Source organism: Eurytemora carolleeae, unplaced genomic scaffold (genome assembly GCF_000591075.1).
Source record: "Eurytemora carolleeae unplaced genomic scaffold, Eaff_2.0 scaffold608, whole genome shotgun sequence".
In the NCBI taxonomy this organism is placed as follows: domain Eukaryota; kingdom Metazoa; phylum Arthropoda; class Copepoda; order Calanoida; family Temoridae; genus Eurytemora; species Eurytemora carolleeae.
In genome coordinates, this window is record NW_019396527.1 from 123,602 (window position 1) to 143,628 (window position 20,027).

The 20,027-nt window shown below is 35.9% G+C and overlaps 1 protein-coding gene across 3 annotated transcripts; it reads left to right on the forward strand.

Moving 5' to 3' along the window:
• Positions 1-1,559: 1,559 nt before the first annotated feature.
• On the forward strand, positions 1,560-19,569 carry LOC111704893 (serine/threonine-protein kinase Nek7). Of its 3 annotated transcripts, none has more exons than XM_023477281.1 (7): positions 1,560-1,661; positions 14,872-15,136; positions 16,873-17,147; positions 17,598-17,817; positions 17,911-18,185; positions 18,266-18,402; positions 18,840-19,569. In XM_023477281.1, exons 3-7 carry the CDS (start codon positions 16,908-16,910, stop codon positions 18,949-18,951), a joined length of 984 nt encoding a protein of 327 aa, XP_023333049.1. In that variant the 5' UTR covers positions 1,560-1,661; positions 14,872-15,136; positions 16,873-16,907; the 3' UTR covers positions 18,952-19,569. The 3 variants fall into 3 exon arrangements, with proteins under 3 accessions (XP_023333049.1, XP_023333047.1, XP_023333050.1); XM_023477279.1 differs by lacking the exon at positions 1,560-1,661 and adding an exon at positions 11,043-11,413; XM_023477282.1 differs by lacking the exons at positions 1,560-1,661; positions 14,872-15,136 and adding an exon at positions 15,494-15,546.
• The last annotated feature ends 458 nt before the right edge of the window (positions 19,570-20,027 follow it).

Below are 20,027 nucleotides of genomic sequence, written 5' to 3' on the forward strand. Positions count from 1 at the left end.
CTATCTATTCTATCTATTATATATAAATCGAGGTAAACAGATTCATTAATAGTAGAAGATAAGAAATTGTGAAAACATACAACGGAAACATTTATTTACTGAAAAATATTTAATAGATAAATCAGAATCCATATAAGATACATTACTTTTATTGGGTGTTCTAAATATATAGAATTAGAATTAAACATTAAAAATACCAAATATCTACTCATCGTTTCTATTCAATATTACAGTAGTTACAATGTAAGTACTTATTGTTTGAAGAAATCAACCCAAAATATTTTTTATTTAACTCGTTTTTTATAAATACAGACTTCAGTTGACTACCTGTGACTAGTATTTTATTACTATTAAAATGATTAAATATATTTAGATTTTCAATTATGTCTTGATATCTCAGACGGTATCTAGACGTGTTCAGATTCATATTATATTTTCTTTACTTTATTGTAAGACAAGGAGAGGTTTTAGACTTTCTCCGGGAGCTTTCTCTGGTAGAGGATACAGGCATGACGCATGGTTTAGTATTGAGTACAGAATCTCTGCTTACTCTTCCAGTTCATCCTGCATCTTTTCTCTTCCAGTTAATTCTTCATCCTTTCTCTTCAAGTCATCCTTTCTCTTCCAGTTCATCCTACATCCTTTCTCTTCCAGTTCATCCTACATCCTTTCTCTTCCAGTTTATCCTACATCCTTTCTCTTCCAGTTCATCCTACATCCTTTTTCTTCCAGTTCATCCTTCATCCTTTCTCTTCCAGTTTATCCTACATCCTTTCTCTTCCAGTTTATCCTTTCTCTTTCAGTTTATCCTACATCCTTTTTCTTCCAGTTCATCCTGCATCCTTTCTCTTCAAGTTCATCCTTTCTCTTCCAGTTTATCCTACATTCTTTCTCTTCCAGTTCATCCTGCATTCTTTCTCTTCAAGTGCATTCTTCATCTTTTCTCTTCCAGTTCATCCTTTATCCTTTCTCTTCCAGTTCATTCTTCATCCTTTCTCTTCCAGTTCATCCTTAATCCTTTCTCTACCAGTTCATCTTACATCCTTTCTCTTCCAGCTCATCCTTTATCCTTNGTATAACTTAAAATGGACAGGGTATTAGATTGCAAGGGGTTCTGTAATGTCTATTTAATGCATTAAAAAATTACTCAGCTTTTGTTTTAAAAAAGTTTATCTTATTGGCAAAAAAAAGAAATAAAATTTTTTTTATAATTTTCTCTTTTTCCTGATCTCTTTCATATCCCCCCCTCCCACAGTGCATCCCACAGTTCATCCTGCATCTTTTCTCTTCCAGTTAATTCTTCATCCTTTCTCTTCAAGTCATCCTTTCTCTTCCAGTTCATCCTGCATCCTTTCTCTTCCAGTTCATCCTTTTTCCTTTCTCTTCAAGTTCATCCTACATCCTTTCTCTTATAGGTCATTCTCCATTTACTTAAATTTTCTTCTTTTTTCTCTTACTCTTTTTTCATACTTTATCCTGTTACACGCTATCTTTTGTTCTGTATTATTGAGTATAGTTTTCAATCTTGAAAATATCTTTTATCATCTATCTTTTTTCAGATAAAATTCATCTACACAATCAGAGAACGCTTTAAGGTGGATTTATGTTTTACCGGGTTCTCCAGGTTCTTTTCTGTCTCCAGGTTGTGTGCTTAATACCAGGTAAGAAGAATATTGTCCCCGCGTGATTTATTCTGGTTATCCTGGAATTACTGTTCACGATATAAACTTATATAAAATATTTAATATTTTGATAGTTTCCTGGAACTAATATTCTAATATTTTGTGATTTGACACAGGCTGGCTGATCCAGCTTTCTTCCTTACTATTAAATTTTTAAGTCAAAAGTTTAACTGGTTAGGTCTATTTAAACATGAAAAGGTTTGAACTTTCCATCCTATACAAGGGAGGAGGGTATACTATACAAGGGAGGAGGGTATACTGTACAAGGGAGGAGGGTAAACTATACAAGGGAGGAGGGTATACTGTACAAGGGAGGAGGGTATAAAGAGAACAAAGAATTTTAAATTTTCCAGACCGTTGCAAAGACCTAGTGAGAAGGGGAGGGGTGAGAGTGGGGGGATATCATTGTGAACTGTTGAGAAGAAAAAGAGAAGCGCGGTTTATTTGAGATTAGGTCTCCGGGTGCACACAATACTAGGACGCATAATCAGGGAAGAAGATGGGACGAACCTCTCATAATCTTAAACCTTGTCAAACGACAAAACTATCTCAATATTTACAAATCTTTTTATCTTTAAATCTAAATTTGTTCCCATGGATTATGAATATTAGTAGTATTTCACTCCTTCATGATTTATTTCCGTATAAATAGAAATATTTGAGTAAAATTAAACCAATAATAAAGTGCAGTTTACCAAGACTACTTGAGGGTTTAGATTATAAATCTTGAGATTAACCTGAGAACAATAAGATAATAAACTTTACACTTAAGTATCTGTTACTTAACAAATACTTATTAGGATTGGCCTAGTTAGATTGCAAGGGGTTCTGTAATGTCTATTTAATGCATTAAAAAATTACTCAGCTTTTGTTTTAAAAAAGTTTAGCTTATTGGCAAAAAAAAAATAAAAAGATTTTTATAATTTTCTCTTTTTCCTGATCTCTTTCATATCCCACCCTCCCACAGTGCATCCCACAGATGACACAATAGTTCTTCCCCTTCCCCCTTCCTCTATCCTTCCCCCTCCCCATTCTACCCCTAACTACCCTCCTCCCCCCCCGTATACAGCTGGAGTCAGACCTAACCCTGGAGTTTAACCCAGCTCAGGATCCGCTTTCACCAACCCGGAGCTAAACCATTCAACCTTCAAATCAAACTTTTCATCCTTTCCCTTTATCCCACCCTTCCTTCTTCTCTTCACGTCATCCTTCCAGTACTCCTTTCCTTCTCTTCCTTTCTTTACTCATCCTATTTATTGTCGCCATTTATTCCTGAATTCTTTCCACCCTTCCTTCTACTTCTCATGTTACATTTCCTTTCTTCTTTCATGCTCCCCTTAACCTCCTCTTTCGTTTCCCTTTATGTTTATCCTGTTTTCCCGTTCTTCATTTTCCCTTTATTTGTTTTCTTCTTTCTAATCTTCCTTTTAACTTTCCTTGCGCCCTTCCCTTTTCCCTTTCTACCTGATTTCTCCTAACCTTCTTGTTTTTCTTCCTTCCAACCTTCCTTCGTCCTTACCCCATAACCTTTTTCCTTTCCTCCTAACCTTCCTTCTTCTATTCCTCTCTTACAACCTTCCTTCTTCCTTCCTTCCCACCCTAGCTTATTCTCTTCCTCTCTAACAACCTTCCTTCTTTCCTCTCTCCCTCCTTACCTTTTCTCGTCATCCCTTAACACCTTCCTTTTCCCTGTCTTCCACCCTAAATGCCACCTTTCTTTCTTCCCTTTATCCCACCAATTCTCCTTCTCTACATGGTAACAAAGACCGTGAGAAAATTGAGAAAGAAAAGACAAAAACATATAAAAGGTTGCGTCAAGAAGGAAAAGAATTGATAAAAATATAAAAGTTGGAGAAATTTCCTTTCTCACCTTCCAAAAAATGTAAATGAAAGGGGCCGGGAGGGAGGGAGAGGGGAGAACTTGGTGAAAGTTTGACCCTGACTTTAGTTTCAATGTACTTTAAATTATATCTTGTATCTCGAACCTGCAGCGCGGAGTTTCCAAAGTTGGATCGTGGATGATAGTTGACGCTTGGATCTATCATTATTAGAACTATGCACACAGAGAGGGTTTAAATTGAAACAGGACAAATATTCATGAGACTTACAATGATCAAGACAGATATATATATTAATGTTATTTTTTACAAACCTTAGTAATGAGATTTGGTTCATGCTCTAGCTACAGGTTGGGAGCAAGGAGAAACCATTTCTCTCTCTGGGTATACTAGTCAGCAGATGGTTTGGTTCACATCAAAAAGTTATGTAAATTTTGTTTACGCCAGGACACAAGGCCAAGGGTGGCGGGAAAGGCTGACAAGGGGGGGGAGGATAATCGAGTTTGGTTTGTTAGAATATTTAGTTAGAGATGATGTAAATACTGTTATTTGAGGATAAGGCACTGTGTGACCATATCTACGTATCAAAGATTCTTTGTAGTTTCTATATATGTTTTTATGTACTATCTGTATGCCATAAAAATATCACTTTTGGTTGATATTCTTTAAACAAGAAAATAAACTGATAAAAAGAATAGAGAGAAAAAGAGAATTTAAGCGAAGAAACAGGATAAGAGAAAAAATATTTAGAGAATTTACAGAGAAGAAACAGGATAAGAGAGAAAATATTTAGAGAATATACAGAAAATAAACAGGATGAAGAGAGAAAATATTTAGAGAATTTACAGGGAAGAAACAGGATAAAGAGAGAAAAGATTTAGAGAAAATCACAGAAAAAAATAATAGAGAGAGAGAAGAGAATAAGAGAATTTAAAGATAGAAATAATAGAGAGAGAGAAGAGATTAAGAGAATTTAAAGATAGAAATAATAGAGAGAGAGAAGAGATTAAGATAATTTAAAGATAGAAATAATAGAGAGAGAGAAGAGATTAAGAGAATTTACAGAAAAAAATAATAGAGAGAGAGAAGAGATTAAGAGAATTTACAGAAAAAAAATAATAGAGAGAGAGTAAAGATTAAGAGAATTTACAGAAAGAAATAATAGAGAGAGAGAAGAGATAAAGAGAATTTACAGAAAAAAATAATAGAGAGAGAGAGAAAAGATTAAGAGAATTTAAAGAAAGAAATAATAGAGAGAGAGAGAAGAGATTAAGAGAATTCACATAAAGAAATAATAGAGAGAGAGAAGAGATTAAGAGAATTTAAAGAAAGAAATAATAGAGAGAGAGAAGAGATTAAGAGAATTTACAGAAAGAAATAATAGAGAGAGAGAAGAGATTAAGAGAATTTACAGAGAAGAAAAAGATGAAGAGAGAAGAGATTTAGAGAATTTACAGAAAAAAAGAATAGAGAGAGAAAACAGATTAAGAGAATTTACAGAAAAAAGAGAGAGAGAGAGTAAAGAAATTTAGAGAATTCACAAAGAAGAGGAAAACGGAAGAGAGAGAAAAGCTGAAGAGAGAAGAGTAAGGTTTAGAACGAGGAGGTATGTAAGAGGAACTGAGAGAGAAAGAAAAACAGGAAGAAAAGTAAGAACAAAAGAACAAAATTTAAAGATGAACACAAATTAAACAAAGAAAAAAAGCAAGACAGAGGAGGAGCGGGATCAAATTTAATCAAAATGTTAAAAAAATTAATTCGATTTGCGGCTTTTTCAAGAACTATGTGATCCCTGGATTTATGGGAATTTTGGATATAGTATTTGAGCCCATGAGATAATCCATCCTAGAGTTTAAACATAATCCCTGAAAACTCAGCTCTACCCGAACTCTGCACATTTAAAAAAATAAACGTTGGATTTTGCATCAGTTTGCTTTATTCTTGATATGTCCCCTCTCTAACCCCCCCCCCCTAGGTCCCTTCTTCCCCCTCACACCCCCCTTCCCATATTCTATACCAAGCTAATGCAGTTATGCAGTCCACCTCCCCTCGCCCCTCCTCATCCCTCCCCCGTCTCATTCCTCTCCCTCCCTTCCTTTCTTCAACCTAGTCTTGAATTGATACGCGAGTTAAAGCAGAGAAGTTTTAAACGTAACGAAGCTCGAAATCAAACCCTAGCATATTCAAATAAGTTGCAAACTGTCGTCTTTATATATACTTTGCTCGTCTGTTTGTTTGTTTTTAACCGATAAAAGTGAAAACGGTTGAACCGATCGGGCCCAAATATTGTGTGGGACCTCACACGACCCCAAATGATTTAAAATTGCCAAATTTCAGAGTAACAGTTAAAAGCTCAAATTATTTACAAGACAATGGGCGCGAAGCGCCCTATAAGCTTTTTATATCAAAATTAGTGAATAGTTGTATATTGAACCCTAATGAATAGTTGTATATTAAACCCTAGTAAATAGTTGTATATTGAACCTCTGAATAGTTGTATATTGAATCTAGTGAATAGTTGTATATTGAACCTAGTGAATAGTTGTATATTGAACCTAGTGAATAGTTGTATATTGAACCTAGTGAATAATTGTNGTTGGATATCTAAGTTTAAGGTTCTATGACTAAGTTTTAGTATATTAAAGTTTCTGTGAGTTAGCATGTTAGTATATTAAAGTTTCTGTGAGTTAGCATGTTAGTATATTAAAGTTGGGGGTATGAGGAAACCCCGGGAAACCTAGACCATATCAAATGCACTAGGTCCAATGTTGAACCGAATTCAACCTGGGGGGAAATGTACGTAAATTACTGAAATTATAAATGTGTAAATATTTGATCAATGATATTATCACAAAGTTCGATAGTTATTTTTTCCTAAAATATTATAAGTCAGCTTTAATATTTTTAATTGATATTTCAACCCGAAAACTAAGCAAAATTATAAAAATTGCTTCTTTAAGATCTTCATCCGAGTTTCAAGTTTATTATCTCTCTGTAATTGGGTTCAATTTGCACTTGGTTGGAGAAATTAGTTTTATCTGAACTCTCTGAACCCGAATAAACTAGAATAGAGATAAACTAGAACCTCGTATCTGATATTAACATATATTGTAGAAATCATAAGAAGTATTGAGCTAATAATTCTTTATCGTGCTAATCCCGTTCATCAGTGTACATGGTACAGTAAAAAAGTACACTGTACAATTAAAAGTGTACTGGGTACCGTAAAAGAGTACACTGCGCGGTACATTCCAGCTCATTTCATGAACCAGGCCGAATTTCTATTAGCAGGGCATTCAGTTCATACAAATACAGACTTTATCAGGCAAAACGGGACCATAGGCCAAATGAATATTCCCCTCTACAGTTTAAAGGGACAGGGTATAGTTTAAAGTGGACAGGGTATAGTTTAAAGTGTACAGGGTATAGCTTAAAGTGTACAGGGTATAAATTGAAGTGGACAGGGTATAGTTTAAAGTGGACAGGGTATAGCTTACAGTGGACAGGGTATAGCTTAAAGTGTACAGGGTATAACTTAAAGTGGACAAGGTATAGTTTAAAGTGGACAGGGTATAGTTTAAAGTGGACAGGATATAGTTCAAAGTGGACAAGGTACAGTTTTAAGTGGACAGGGTATAGTTTAAAGTGGACAGGATATAGTTTAAAGTGGACAAGGTACAGTTTAAAGTGGACAGGGTATAGTTTAAAGTGTACAGTGTACAGTTAAAGTGTACGGGTAGTTTTTATCCTTCGTTTTATTAAAGTGAGTTAGCATGTTAGTATATTAAAGTTTCTGTGAGTTAGCATGTTAGTATATTAAAGTTTCTGTGAGTTAGCATGTTAGTGTATTAAAGTTTCTGTAAATTGACATGCTAGTATATTAAAGTTTCTGTGGGTTAGTATATTTCTATGAGTTAAAGTGTCCGTGAGTTAGTGTGTCCGTGAGTTAGAGTGTCAGTATGTCAGTTTTCATATGAGTGTTTGTGAGTTATTGTGTCCGTGTGTCGGTTTGTTATAGTGTCTGGTTAAATAGTTTAAACCCTGGGCTAGTGTGAGGTGAATGGGTTCAATGTTTACCGTACTCCGTGTGAGATATCTGGCAGGAAAATTCCCGTAGGAGAAAATCTGTCCTAGTCAACCCAACCTAGGTTTCACAACCTAACCTTGAGCCAGCATCTCGAGCTCCTGGAGCACAGAACTACCAGTTTTACGCCAAGGTTCAAATCTCACATACAAAAATTCATTATAAAAACTAGCAAAGTATTACTTTTCATCACAAAAATACTATTTATTCTTTTAAATTATCTATGTATTATGACTAATTGTACCAATACAATTATATAAAAAGTAAAAATGTTATAGTTTAAAATGCCGTTAAAATCAGGTCCAAAGTTAGTTTCTATCCAGCTAGTCATATTTATTTTTAAAAATCATAATCCTTATTTTAATTCTAATAATCCAGCAGAATACTTTTAAGCTATAAGATTATAAAGCAACCTTATCATTTGTATAAAAAAAATATTACATTTGACCGGCCCATTATAATATTAACATTAGCAGATTACTATATTATTAAAAAAATTATTATATCCTCAAAAACAGATTGTTTTTTCACAAACAGATTAATTCATAAAACAGAACTATCAAAGAAACAGATGATGAGGTAACAATGTAATTAATTTATTATCAAGAAAGTATTTAATCTAATGATCAAACATGATTTCTCAATCAGACACTGGACAGTGGACAGTGCCCTATACTGTATTAGAAATAATAATAATAATATTCACTTTTGATTTGATTAGGTCGTACAAACCGGATTGGAAGAAGGGGAGGGGGGGGGGGGGGTTAATGGAAATTTAATAGAGGGGTTGGAAAAAGGGAGAGTCGTAGGGGGACGAAACATAGAGAGTGGAGGGGGTAAAGGGTTAAATGGAGGTAGAAGTGTGGTAGGGGGATTAATGGAGGAAGAAGGGGTAGCCGGTAGGGAGGTTAAATGGAGGTAGAAGGGGGTAGGGAGGTTAAATGGAGGTAGAAGTAGGTAGCTGGTAGGGAGATAAATGAAAGTAGAAGGGTGGTAAGGGGATAAATAGAGGTAGAAGGGTGAAAGGGGTTAAATGGAGATAGAAGGGTGGTAAGGGGTTAAATGGAGGAAGAAGGTGGTAGGGGAAAAATGGAGGTAGAAGGGTGGTAAGGGGTTAAATGGAGGTAGAAGGGGGGTTAGGGGTTAAATGGACGTAGAAGGGGGTAAGAGGTTAAATGGACGTTGAAGGGTGGTAAGGGGATAAATGGAGGTAGAAGGGGGTAAGGAGTTAAAAAACGTTGAAGAATGGTATGGGGAAAAATGGAGGTAGAAGGGGGGTAGGGAGGTTAAATGAAGGAAGAAGGGGGGTAGGGAGGTTAATTGAAGGTATAAGAGGGGTAGGGAGGTTAAATAGAGGTAGAAGTGGGTATCTGGTCGGGAAATAAATGGAGGTAGAATGGTGGTGGTGGGTTAAACAGAGGAAGACGGATGGTAAATAGACAAATTGAGGAAGAAGGGGGTAGCCGGTAGTGGAGACAAATGGAGGTAGAAGGGTGGTAGGGGGTAAAATGGAGAAAGAAGGGTGGTAAGGAGATAAATGGAAGAAGAAGAGGGTAGCCGGTAGGGGGATAAATGGAGGTAGAAGGATGGTAGGGGGTAAAATGGAGGTAGAAGAGTGGTAGGGGATAAATGGAGGGTGGTAGGGGGATAAATTGAGTGAGGAGGTTAGCGGAGGGTTAAATGGAGGGAGGAGTGTGGTATGGGGTTTAATTGAGTGAGAAGGGTAGCGGGGGGTAGAATGGTTGAATGACAATTATTATGAAGGTTTCCACATGTTCCAGAAGCCTGGAGCAGAGTTATTATTCTTCATATAATCGTTCTCCAAGAATCCTGCGTCCTGGGTCCTGCAAGGTCTCGCTTCTATCAAAATTATGCAATACTTCTAGATAAGCGGAGAGAAATATGTGTCAATCCTGAACCTACAGGAGACAAAGAGACGTTTAAACTTATTTTCTTGGGTTTTAAGGACTGTCATTAAAATATTTTTTACACCACAAATGTTAATAATGTTAGGGCATAAAACCTCTTTGTTTTAGTTCTCTCTTTCTACGTTTAAAGTTCTATTATCTGGAGATCTGAGTATTCTAGTGTAAAGTTTTGCATCTAGGTTTTAAGATATCATCTAGGATAAGGGTATCCATAAATATAAGGTTTTGTATCTAGATTTTAAGATATCATCTATGATACGGGTATCCATATATATAAGGTTTGATAGCTAAGTTTAAGGTTCGATATCTAAGTTTAATGTTCTATATCTCTAAGTTTATGGTTGGATATCTAAGTTTAAGGTTGGAAATCTAAGTTTATGGTTGGATATCTAAGTTTAAGGTTGGATATCTAAGTTTATGGTTGGATATCTAAGTTTAAGGTTCTATGACTAAGTTTAAGGTTCTATATCTAAGTTTAAAGTTGGATATCTAAGTTTAAGGTTCTATATCTAAGTTCAGGGTTCTAATATCTAAGTTTAAGGTTGGATATCTAAGTTTAAAGTTAGATATCTAAGTTTAAGGTTCTAAATCTAAGTTCAGGGTTCTAATATCCAAGTTTAAGGTTGGATATCTAAGTTTAAGGTTCTATATCTAAGTTTAAGGTTCTTATATCAATGTTTAAGCTGTTGGATATCTAAGATTAAGGTTGGATAGCTAAATTTAAGGTTCGATAACTAAGTTTAAGGTTTAGGGTTCTCTGTCCAGGTTTATGGCTTTGCAGGTTTATAATGATAAGACATGAAGTGTATCCATGTTAAAAGTTAAATATAAAAACTTGAATATATAAGGAATAAGTTCTAATTGTAGTATATCCTGTTCTAACGTCCTTGAATCTTGCTTTCTCTCCTTCTCTCGTTCAAATTCCTTTAGGACAGAAGAAACCCGTTAGAATTTGACAAGTTTTACAAAAATAGAAACCCCCCCTTTCCAGCAACCTACCCAGCTTTGCTATGCATAACCTCCGGGTCCCCTGCTTTCAAAAAGAGAGGGGGGGGGTGGAGGAGGTGGAGAGGGGTCCTGCAGGGCCAGGTGGTCCCCTCACCAAACTAGGGACCAGCTGCCTCAAATATGCAGCTGCCATTTTCAATACAAGCAGTAACAGAAAACTTTTTATTTATTTATTTATTATTCATAAGTAGAATTGTGTATTTTTGGATTAAATGAAGTTTGTGTTCATAAACTTTTATAATGTTAGCCATATCATATTTTCCAGATTTTTGCCACAATTATCAACTTTCACGCGATTAGTTGAACTACTGATCATTGAATTATCATAATGGAAAATCAAGGACGTTTTGAACAAGGATGCAGGAAATATTTTACATCTATTCCACTGAATCCACTCTCCCCCCCGGGGTCAGATCGCTGGCGGGTCCTTCTTTCTCTTCCCGCCAGAATTCAGTTGGATGGATCCTGGAGCTTGCAGAGTAAACCTCTCCAAGCGCTCAGTTCAAATCCAGATCTCACGGTGTCCACGTCTCTAGATTTTATCCCGCATTTTCCGAACTTGTATCTTTTCCCTTCACCGCGATTAAATTTACTTTTTTGGACAAAATGTTTATTTTCTTTTGTGAGCAAACTGCCTGCACAAAAATCAATTCTAGTTTTTCCTTCTCCAAGCTTGACGATGAAACAGGATATATTTTTAAAAATAACTTGGATAAAAAATCAACCAAACTTTCATCTCTAATTATTAATGATCCCCCTCCCTTCTCATCTAAATATGCCTCCTAACCCTGAAAATGCATGGCATATATCCTTATTGCACCCCGAGCCTAGAAACAGCTGATGAACCTTGCCGTAGGCTGGTGAAAGTTTGAGGTATGAGAAATCTCGCAATTCTGTCGTAATAGAGTACAGCCTGGATCCTAATCCTCCAACTTGCACTGTAATAATTAGAATGCGTACAGTGTTAACTCCTGTTACACTTTCTAACCTTAGCGCTTACACAATGAGAGATTCTTGTTGACACTTATTACAGTCTGCAAATTGACCTTAGTCTATAATATTTATCCTAAATACAATCCTTGTTCGTAGAGTTCGTATCATAGTTTGTATGTACACATAAACATTTCTGGAACCTTACGCTCAATGTCAACCAAAATACTGATGTCGTTTTAAACTAAAATTTTTTAAAATTTGTTATACTTCTATTACTCATATACACAAATATTTATTTATAAAATATATATTTAAGTTTATATAATTGTTTTGATGAAACCATCTCCAACCATCCTTCCAATCATTTCTACTCCACCTTCCATTTTCTTATTCGTCTCTTCTCCTCCTTCCATTTTCTTATTAGTCTCTTCTCCTCCTTCCATTCTCTTATTCTTCTCTTCTCCTCCTTCCATTCTCTTTTTCTTTATTCTCCTCTCCTATTTCCATTCTCTTATTCTTTATTCTTCTCTGCTCTTTCTTCCATTCTTTTAATATTCGTCGCTCGGCATTCCATTCTCCGAATCTTCTCTTCTCCTCATTCAATTCTCTTATTCTTCTCTGCACCTCTTTCCATTCCCTTATTCTTCTTATCTCCTCCTTCCATTCTCTTATCATTCTTATCTCCTCCTTCCATTCTCTTATTCTCCTCTCCTCCTTTCATTTTCTTATTCTTCTCATCTTCTCCTCTTTCCATTATATTATTCTCCTCTCCTCCTCCTTCTATTCTCTTATTCTGCCCATATCCTCCTTCCATTCTGTTATTCTCCTCTACTCCTCTTTCCATTCCCTTATTCTTCTTTTCTCCTTCTTCCATTTTCTCACTCCTCTTTTCTCCTCCTTCCGTTATCCTAACCTTCTCTTCTCCTCCTTCAGTTCTCCTAACCTTCTCTTCTCCTAAGCTTCTCTGTTCTCCTTCACTTCTCGTATTCCTTCTTGAATTCTACATTATTTTCCTAGTTTTGACAAGTTTTCTCAACTTCTTATATCTCGTATATATCCTTTCCCCGCCCAGACTCCAAAAGTGTTCATGTTTTGTCATGCTCCAATCCTCCTTCCCTTTTCTTCAATTCTTTGTCCGTCACATTCTTAATTTACAGATTTTCCCCGTTCTCTTTCCCTCCCTTCTCCCATCCTTCCTGTTTATTGAGGGATTAGATGTACAACATCCGTCCCAACCCAACAAATATTTTCATCCTGGTGTTGTTTGTCTATAAACCATTGCATCCTGGTTTTTTATTACAAAACAAATAGATTTTTAATCATTTAAACCAGTTACATTCGGATATTCATCCCAATACAAGTTACTTTGATTGATTTTTCTTGAATATTATCCTTGTTCATCTTTTCTCCCTCTATCTCTGTCCATCCCGTCCTCCTACTCTATTCCGTGTCCCTACTTTCACCGGATGTAGGTTCTATATCTCTCTGGTCTTTGTCTGGGTACCCTATACAGACTTCTCCACCCTCTGGGTCAAGTTGGGGGGGGGGGGCGGTATACCCCCAGCCAGTATCCACCTTCCCACCTCCCGACCTCATTTAAAATTTTGAAACGGTGAAGTTTCCTTTTTTACTCCAATAATTAGGGGTTTTCAAGGTTAAGCTGAGTTTTAGTTTGATAAAATTAGGAATTATAAAACTTGTATAAAACTAGATTTTATTAACAACGTTCATAAAAAGTGGTTTATAGATTTTGGCAAATCAATACTTGATAATAACGATGTAATTAAGGGCGGCCACACTTTATAATTCTATGAAAATTATAATAATCGAGTCCAACCAGTCCCCAGGCACTATTTAATAATTCATCTATGTATATCGATAGAAAGCTCCCCTTGTTCCCCATAACTTTAATATTTCACCCAGTTTTTATTAATGAAATATAGGGGGGGGGGGATTTATAAAACAGAAAATATTTTCATTTCAGCAAGCCGCTGAATTAAAGGTTCCTTGGTCTATATCTTATTTGTGAGTGTGTGAATACGTTAAACCCTGTAAACCTGGGGTTGATAATATCTAGGTTATGTTTGTTTAGGAAGCAAGGACAAAGTACTTGTAAAAGGATGTGTGTACGTATATATGTATGTAAGGGTGTATGTATATTGTATGTCAGTATGTAAAAGGATGTGTGTACGTATATATGTATGTAAGGGTGTATGTATATTGTATGTCAGTATGTAAAAGGATGTGTGTACGTATATATGTATGTAAGGGTGTATGTATATTGTATGTCAGAATGTAAAAGGATGTGTGTACGTATATATGTATGTAAGGGTGTATGTATATTGTATGTCAGTATGTAAAAGGATGTGTGTATGTATATATGTATGTAAGGGTGTATGTATATTGTATGTCAGTATGTAAAAGGATGTGTGTACGTATATGTGTATGTAAGGGTGTATGTATATTGTATGTAAGTATGTAAAATCTAAGACAAATTTAAGAGTTCTCTTTCTTTCTTTGAAAAATCTTAATAGTTACAGGTTTGTTTATCATGACAAAGTATCAGTGTGGGTGCACTTTATTCATTAATGAATAATTGCACGAGAATACTTGAGGGGATGGGGGGGGAGGGCAGGCGGTCTCCACAAATACTAATTGGTCTTTTCTCTAATTTCACTTACCAAAACCTTGGTGTATAAAGAGAAAGAACAGGGTTGGGCGAATTAAGGACAGTTAAAGATATGAGAGAGAAGTAGAGAAGTAATAGAAGGAGAAAAGGAAAGGAGAAATGGGTAGAGAGGAAAAGAAGTAAGAAAGTAGAATGAGATATTGAACCAAAGTTAGAGAAAGTATATGAAAAGCTTGGATATATATATAAATTCTAAAGTTGTCTGTGCATTTATCCACTTCAGAAACCTCCTGTCTTGCTTATTTCAATTTAATTCTTAGTTTTGTGTTTAATATTAAAGAAATTACTATTTTGACGTCATGAAGGACAGGGTCTATTTTTATCTCAAGTTCTGTCCCATTGTCTAACTGTCTCTCCGAAGGAGAATCTGAAGAGCCTAAAAACCTCGGAAAAGATGAGAATAAAGATTTAGCCTTTCAACAAACTGAGCAACCATATTTCCGAGTGTCCGTCGTTTCCGGTCCATGAAACATAGGGTTCCTAGAGCAGGGGGGGNATTAATGTGATATATGTAGAGGGGTAGGTTTGTCCGTCTTTTCCTGGTGTGTGTCTGTGTGCGGAGGATTGGTTACCTAGATACTTACATTCACAACATACACATCCATTCACAGGGATCAATATTCTCTCTTCAAATATTCCCGTGTTCCTAGACCTACCTGGAGCAACAAGGGGGGTGGAGGGTCGTCAAAACTAATTATATTTTGTTTAGAGTTGGTTGTAATGGTTTCCCCTGACGTTGGCTTCTCTGTGACCAGGTGTGTTAAACTCAGTTTGATTGGACAAACCATCGGAGAAACACACTAGGAGAAGGGTCCCGGAGAACCCGGAGTAAGAACTCAATCCTCGCTGTCACAAAAACCGAAGACAAAGAAACGTTCTAAGAAACATAGAACACTTTTCCCTGGATGAAGATGAAGGCAGGACGGAGTAGGATGGTTTCAGAAACCCTTGAAATACTCTAATTTCGGAGACAGGTAAAACTTGCTAAATTCTTGTAAAATTACACACTGACATTTCGATTTTTATTTGATAAACTTTGTCCTTCTTCTTACTAGTTTTCGATCATTGTACTAAACTCTTGATATTTAAATATTTCTGGAGTTTGACACAATTAAAACTTATTAAAAAATGTTACATCGTGACATTATGCAACATTAATTTATATTGTTAACATGAAAATTCATTATTTTCACTAATATTACATGGTTGTTAAAGTATTTTGTAGTAGCATGCTATATAATACTTTGGTCGACGATAAAAATTAGTCTTTGTGGTTAACCCTGTATTTATGGTGCCATTGAGTACATAAAAAACTGTTGTACTCATGTATTGTAAAGTATTATGTCCAGTCGTACTCAATGGGACCACAGGATTAGTTCTTATTGTAAGCGTAATTTTTGAGAGTCCAACAATCTTTTTTTTGCTGATTTTATTAAACTTGACTTTTTTATAAAATGATTATTCTAACATATCCTACTGGCTTACGTAATAGATCTTTATTTAAATCCTTTAGTCAAAATCATTATTTTATGTGAAAGCTATAATTTCTTATCAAAACCTTGTTATCATATTACAATCCATTTTTCTTATCCTTGTATACATCTCAAGATGTGCCAATGATCTATATAATAATCAATATAATATTATAATGCTTTTTAATATTTTTTAATTTAAACCCATGGGTCTTTCCAGAATCCTATCCCCAGCTTAGTGCTTTCTTATCAAAATTACGGAAATATTAATGCTGTTTAAATTAATGTAATTATTTTTCCTCAAAGACTTATCACGAAATTAATTTGGAATTCTGAAGGACTCATTTATTGTGCGTTATATCCCGGGGGTATGATACGTTTCCCTAGGGGAGGGGTGGGGGGGGGGAATTCTGACTTTTATATGGAAGACTAGTGATTTTGTTGTTATTTAAACAATGAATCTCTTGTCTCCTTATAACGGCCAGTTAATCATCTAAATCAGAGAGTATTTTAAACAAGAAGAAACTCCACACAGAACGAAGGATAAGTCCAGAATAAAGAAAACCTTGGAATGAATCCCAACAGCTAGAGAAACAAAAACTGGAAATCCAATCATGGTAAAAAAAATCCAAACTATCTTCTCCTGCATGACCTTACACAAGTGTGAAATGAATTGTCAAGTTAGGGAGTAAAATATAAAATGGTAGAATGGATTGGTAAAATCTGAACAGCCAGCTTGCTCAGTACTGGAACTCCAGTATGGAAAAGAACACCAAGGAATAACTACTCAAAATTTACTTCAGAGCCTAATACAGCTAGAGAAGAACTTATCTACATCTACGACGATTTCTCCAGTATTGGTCTAGTATTGCTCTAGTTCTGATTGCTCCAGTATGGAAGACTAGTGATATTGTTGTGTTCTTTAAATCGAACAACGTGTCTCTAGCTTCCGTACTGTGGTTTTCACATCATCTCCTAGAGGAGTTAAATTTACACCCGGAGCTTACACGTAACTAACTCAACCTGTTAAAAATCTACCCTGAGATAAGGACCTGAATAGCAAGGTTGGGATTGGGTTTGCCCAGTTCTCACACTTTCTCCTGAAACCTTGAATTACTTTCAGAATTCGTTTTCATTAAAATCAAGTTACTAATAATACATGTTTAATCCAGTGCAATTTTTATTATAAAATCTGTAAATCCTGTTTTTCTCCGTTTATATAAGATATATTTTTTTAGAAACTTGACGAGACCGTGTTGAATCCTGATCCAAGATGGAGGACGGAACTGATCCTTCTGCTGAACTAATCCAGCTCTCTTCCTCCTCCTCCCCCTACGGCAGCCTAGATGGGTTCACCATCGACCGGAAGATCGGGAAGGGACAGTTTAGCGTGGTGTACAGAGCCAAAGCTGTACACAACCACGAGACGGTGGCGCTGAAGAAGGTTCAGATATTTGAGATGATGGATAGTAAAGCTCGACTAGACTGCATGAAAGAGATTCAGCTGCTGCAGGTCAGAAAATCACGCGGCATATTATTGCCATTATAAATTTCAAGGAGATTTATATCCGCGTCATGCGGGTGAATTCTACTACGCAAGTTGGATTGGGATTGCGTTATTCCGGTTCGCTTCGTACCATTGAGGAATGTTGTGTGGTAATCATGAAATTTTGAAATCACTATTCACCTTCATATATTTCCACATTCTTCAATTATTTATTCTCGGTCCTGCGTGCACCAATAATTACCTATTGATTATAGCGGTATACCATGATATATATTAAAACAATTATTACATGAAATGTATGTAGAAAATGTTTCAGTTAAAACTTCCAATAAGGCGGTTTGCAATAAAAGAAAAACTTCTGATTATTTATTATTTTGGCAATTCTATAAAATCATTATTTTCTCGTGCCTTTAAAAGTATATTAAGAAGATTTTGTATTAATAACTATATTTTCAGCAATTGGACCATCCTAACGTTATCAAGTACCTGGCGTCCTTTATACAGGACAACGAGCTCAACATCGTCCTTGAGCTGGCAGACGCTGGGGACCTCTCCAGGATGATCAAGCACTTCAAGAAACAGAAGCGACTTATCCCGGAGAGGACGATTTGGAAATATTTCGTCCAGCTCTGCTCGGCATTAGGACACATGCATTCGAAACGAGTTATGCACAGAGGTAGGAAAGACGACATTTATAATGAATAAATTTGTATTGTTATTATCATCGACTACTTAATCCAACCCGTTTTATAAATCCTTTTCTATTTAGATATAAAACCTGCAAATGTTTTTATCACCGCTGAGGGAGTAGTTAAACTTGGAGATCTGGGACTAGGACGTTTTTTCTCCTCTAAAACCACAGCTGCTCACTCCCTGGTTGGGACACCCTACTACATGTCTCCGGAGCGGATTCATGAACACGGATACAATTTCAAGTCGGATATCTGGTCCCTGGGATGTCTCCTATATGAGATGGCTGCTCTGCAATCTCCGTTCTATGGAGACAAAATGAATCTTTACTCCCTTTGCAAAAAGATTGAACAGGTATTATCTCAAAACCTGGAGATATTCTTTAAAAACATGGAAAATAATTTTTTATCGATTCTAATAAATCATTTGTTTAGTGCGACTACCCTCCTCTGCCATCAGACGAATATAGCGAGGAGCTGAGAGACCTTGTTGCTGCTTGTATCAACCCGGAGCCAGATAAACGTCCCGATATCGAGTATGTTCACAGTATTGCCAGAGAAATGCATTCAAAGTAGGTTTATTAATTTAAAGGTTGTATATAATGTTAGATACTCTGGATGCGCTCTAATGTAGGTAAAGACGACTTTTATAACAGGATACTCTAATACCAAATATGACGTCTCTGATACTTAACTACATTTAATCACATTTAACAAATATTGATTATACTCACAAGTTTGAAGCTGAAAAATGCAATTCTAATTCAAATGTTCAATTGTTTTAGTTCGTTTAAATTAACTGAGCCGAAAAATTTATTATTCTTTCAAATAAGCAGTGACGTCATGTGAGGTATATAGAGTGTCTATTACTTTAAAAGTCGTCTTCATCTACAACGGAGCGCATCTAGAGTATCTGACCTTATTATATAACCATGATTATTATACAAAAGTCACAATCTCTAGTTTACGTTTCCCTAATTTTCTATTCTTAATCTGGATTGTTGTTTAGAACCCAACCCCCCGCTAGTGCTGTTAGTACCTACAGCTATGATCCGTCCCTCCAGGATTCAAATGCCGCGCTGTCGGAGAACTTTAAGAAGATCAGCTTGGAGGAGAAATAGGACAGTGCACAGACTAGGAGCCGGAGACCCCGCGTAGAGAAAGTAGCTCAGGAAGCTTGGAATCTATTCCAGTTCACATCCAATACATCCAATACTAAGAGAAGAATTTCCTTTAGCTCTGAGAATAGTTCTAGAAAATCCTCCGGAGATAGAGATTCATCTAGAATCCGAAAGAAGGATCGTTCAAGGAGACGTACGCTTAAACAAACCTCCAGTGCTCCGAGTATAGGAAAACATTCCGAAGAACCTGGACGGAGGATATCAAGTACTCCGACCTCGGCAGTAAACTGGTATTCAGGAGATCTTGAAGCCTCACATAGTCTCAGGGGAGGAATAGCCTTCCAGTAACCTGAGCCTAATCCTTGAATCCTAATCCTAGTCTCTCTTCCTCCTAGTCTGTGCAGAAGAACAAGAAGGCTGTGTTTAAATATGTAACCCTGTGATTTTTCCGTCCTCCGTCATATATTACAATTTTCACGGAGAATTATTTTTTTCTCGTTATCCGCTTTATTTCAGCCACCAACGGCCTTCCTCCTATACTACTACTATACCTAGAGCTGCTGGTTGCTGAGATACTCGGATTATTCTAAAACAATAATAAAAGTTAACTATTGATGATTTCATGCATTTTTATAATTCTTAAAATCATTTTCAAAATCTATATTTAAACAAAAACATCTAATTTGTAGATGAAAATTGTATTTTTATGGAACTGCAATTTACAACAAATATTTAAAGAAGTGTGCAAAAACGGCCAAATTATGCGAATCAATTTTTAAGCTTAGAACTATTGATAAATCAGACTCTTCAAATATTTCTGAAATTCTGATGGAATTCAGAGGATAACTGAAGGAAAAGTAAATAGAACTTAATACATATAAAGAGAAACCTAATAAAAAAGTGGTAAAATTAAATTTCATAAAAAGGTTGGGACAGAACAAAGAGAGATTGGAGGAGAAAGAGCCGAAAAGAAATGTGTTTGAAACGACGACGAAAATTATAAGTGAACTGAAGAAAAAGGGTGGAAGAGACCAGAATGACAGATAAAGAGATAAATGCAAAATAAATAAAAAGAT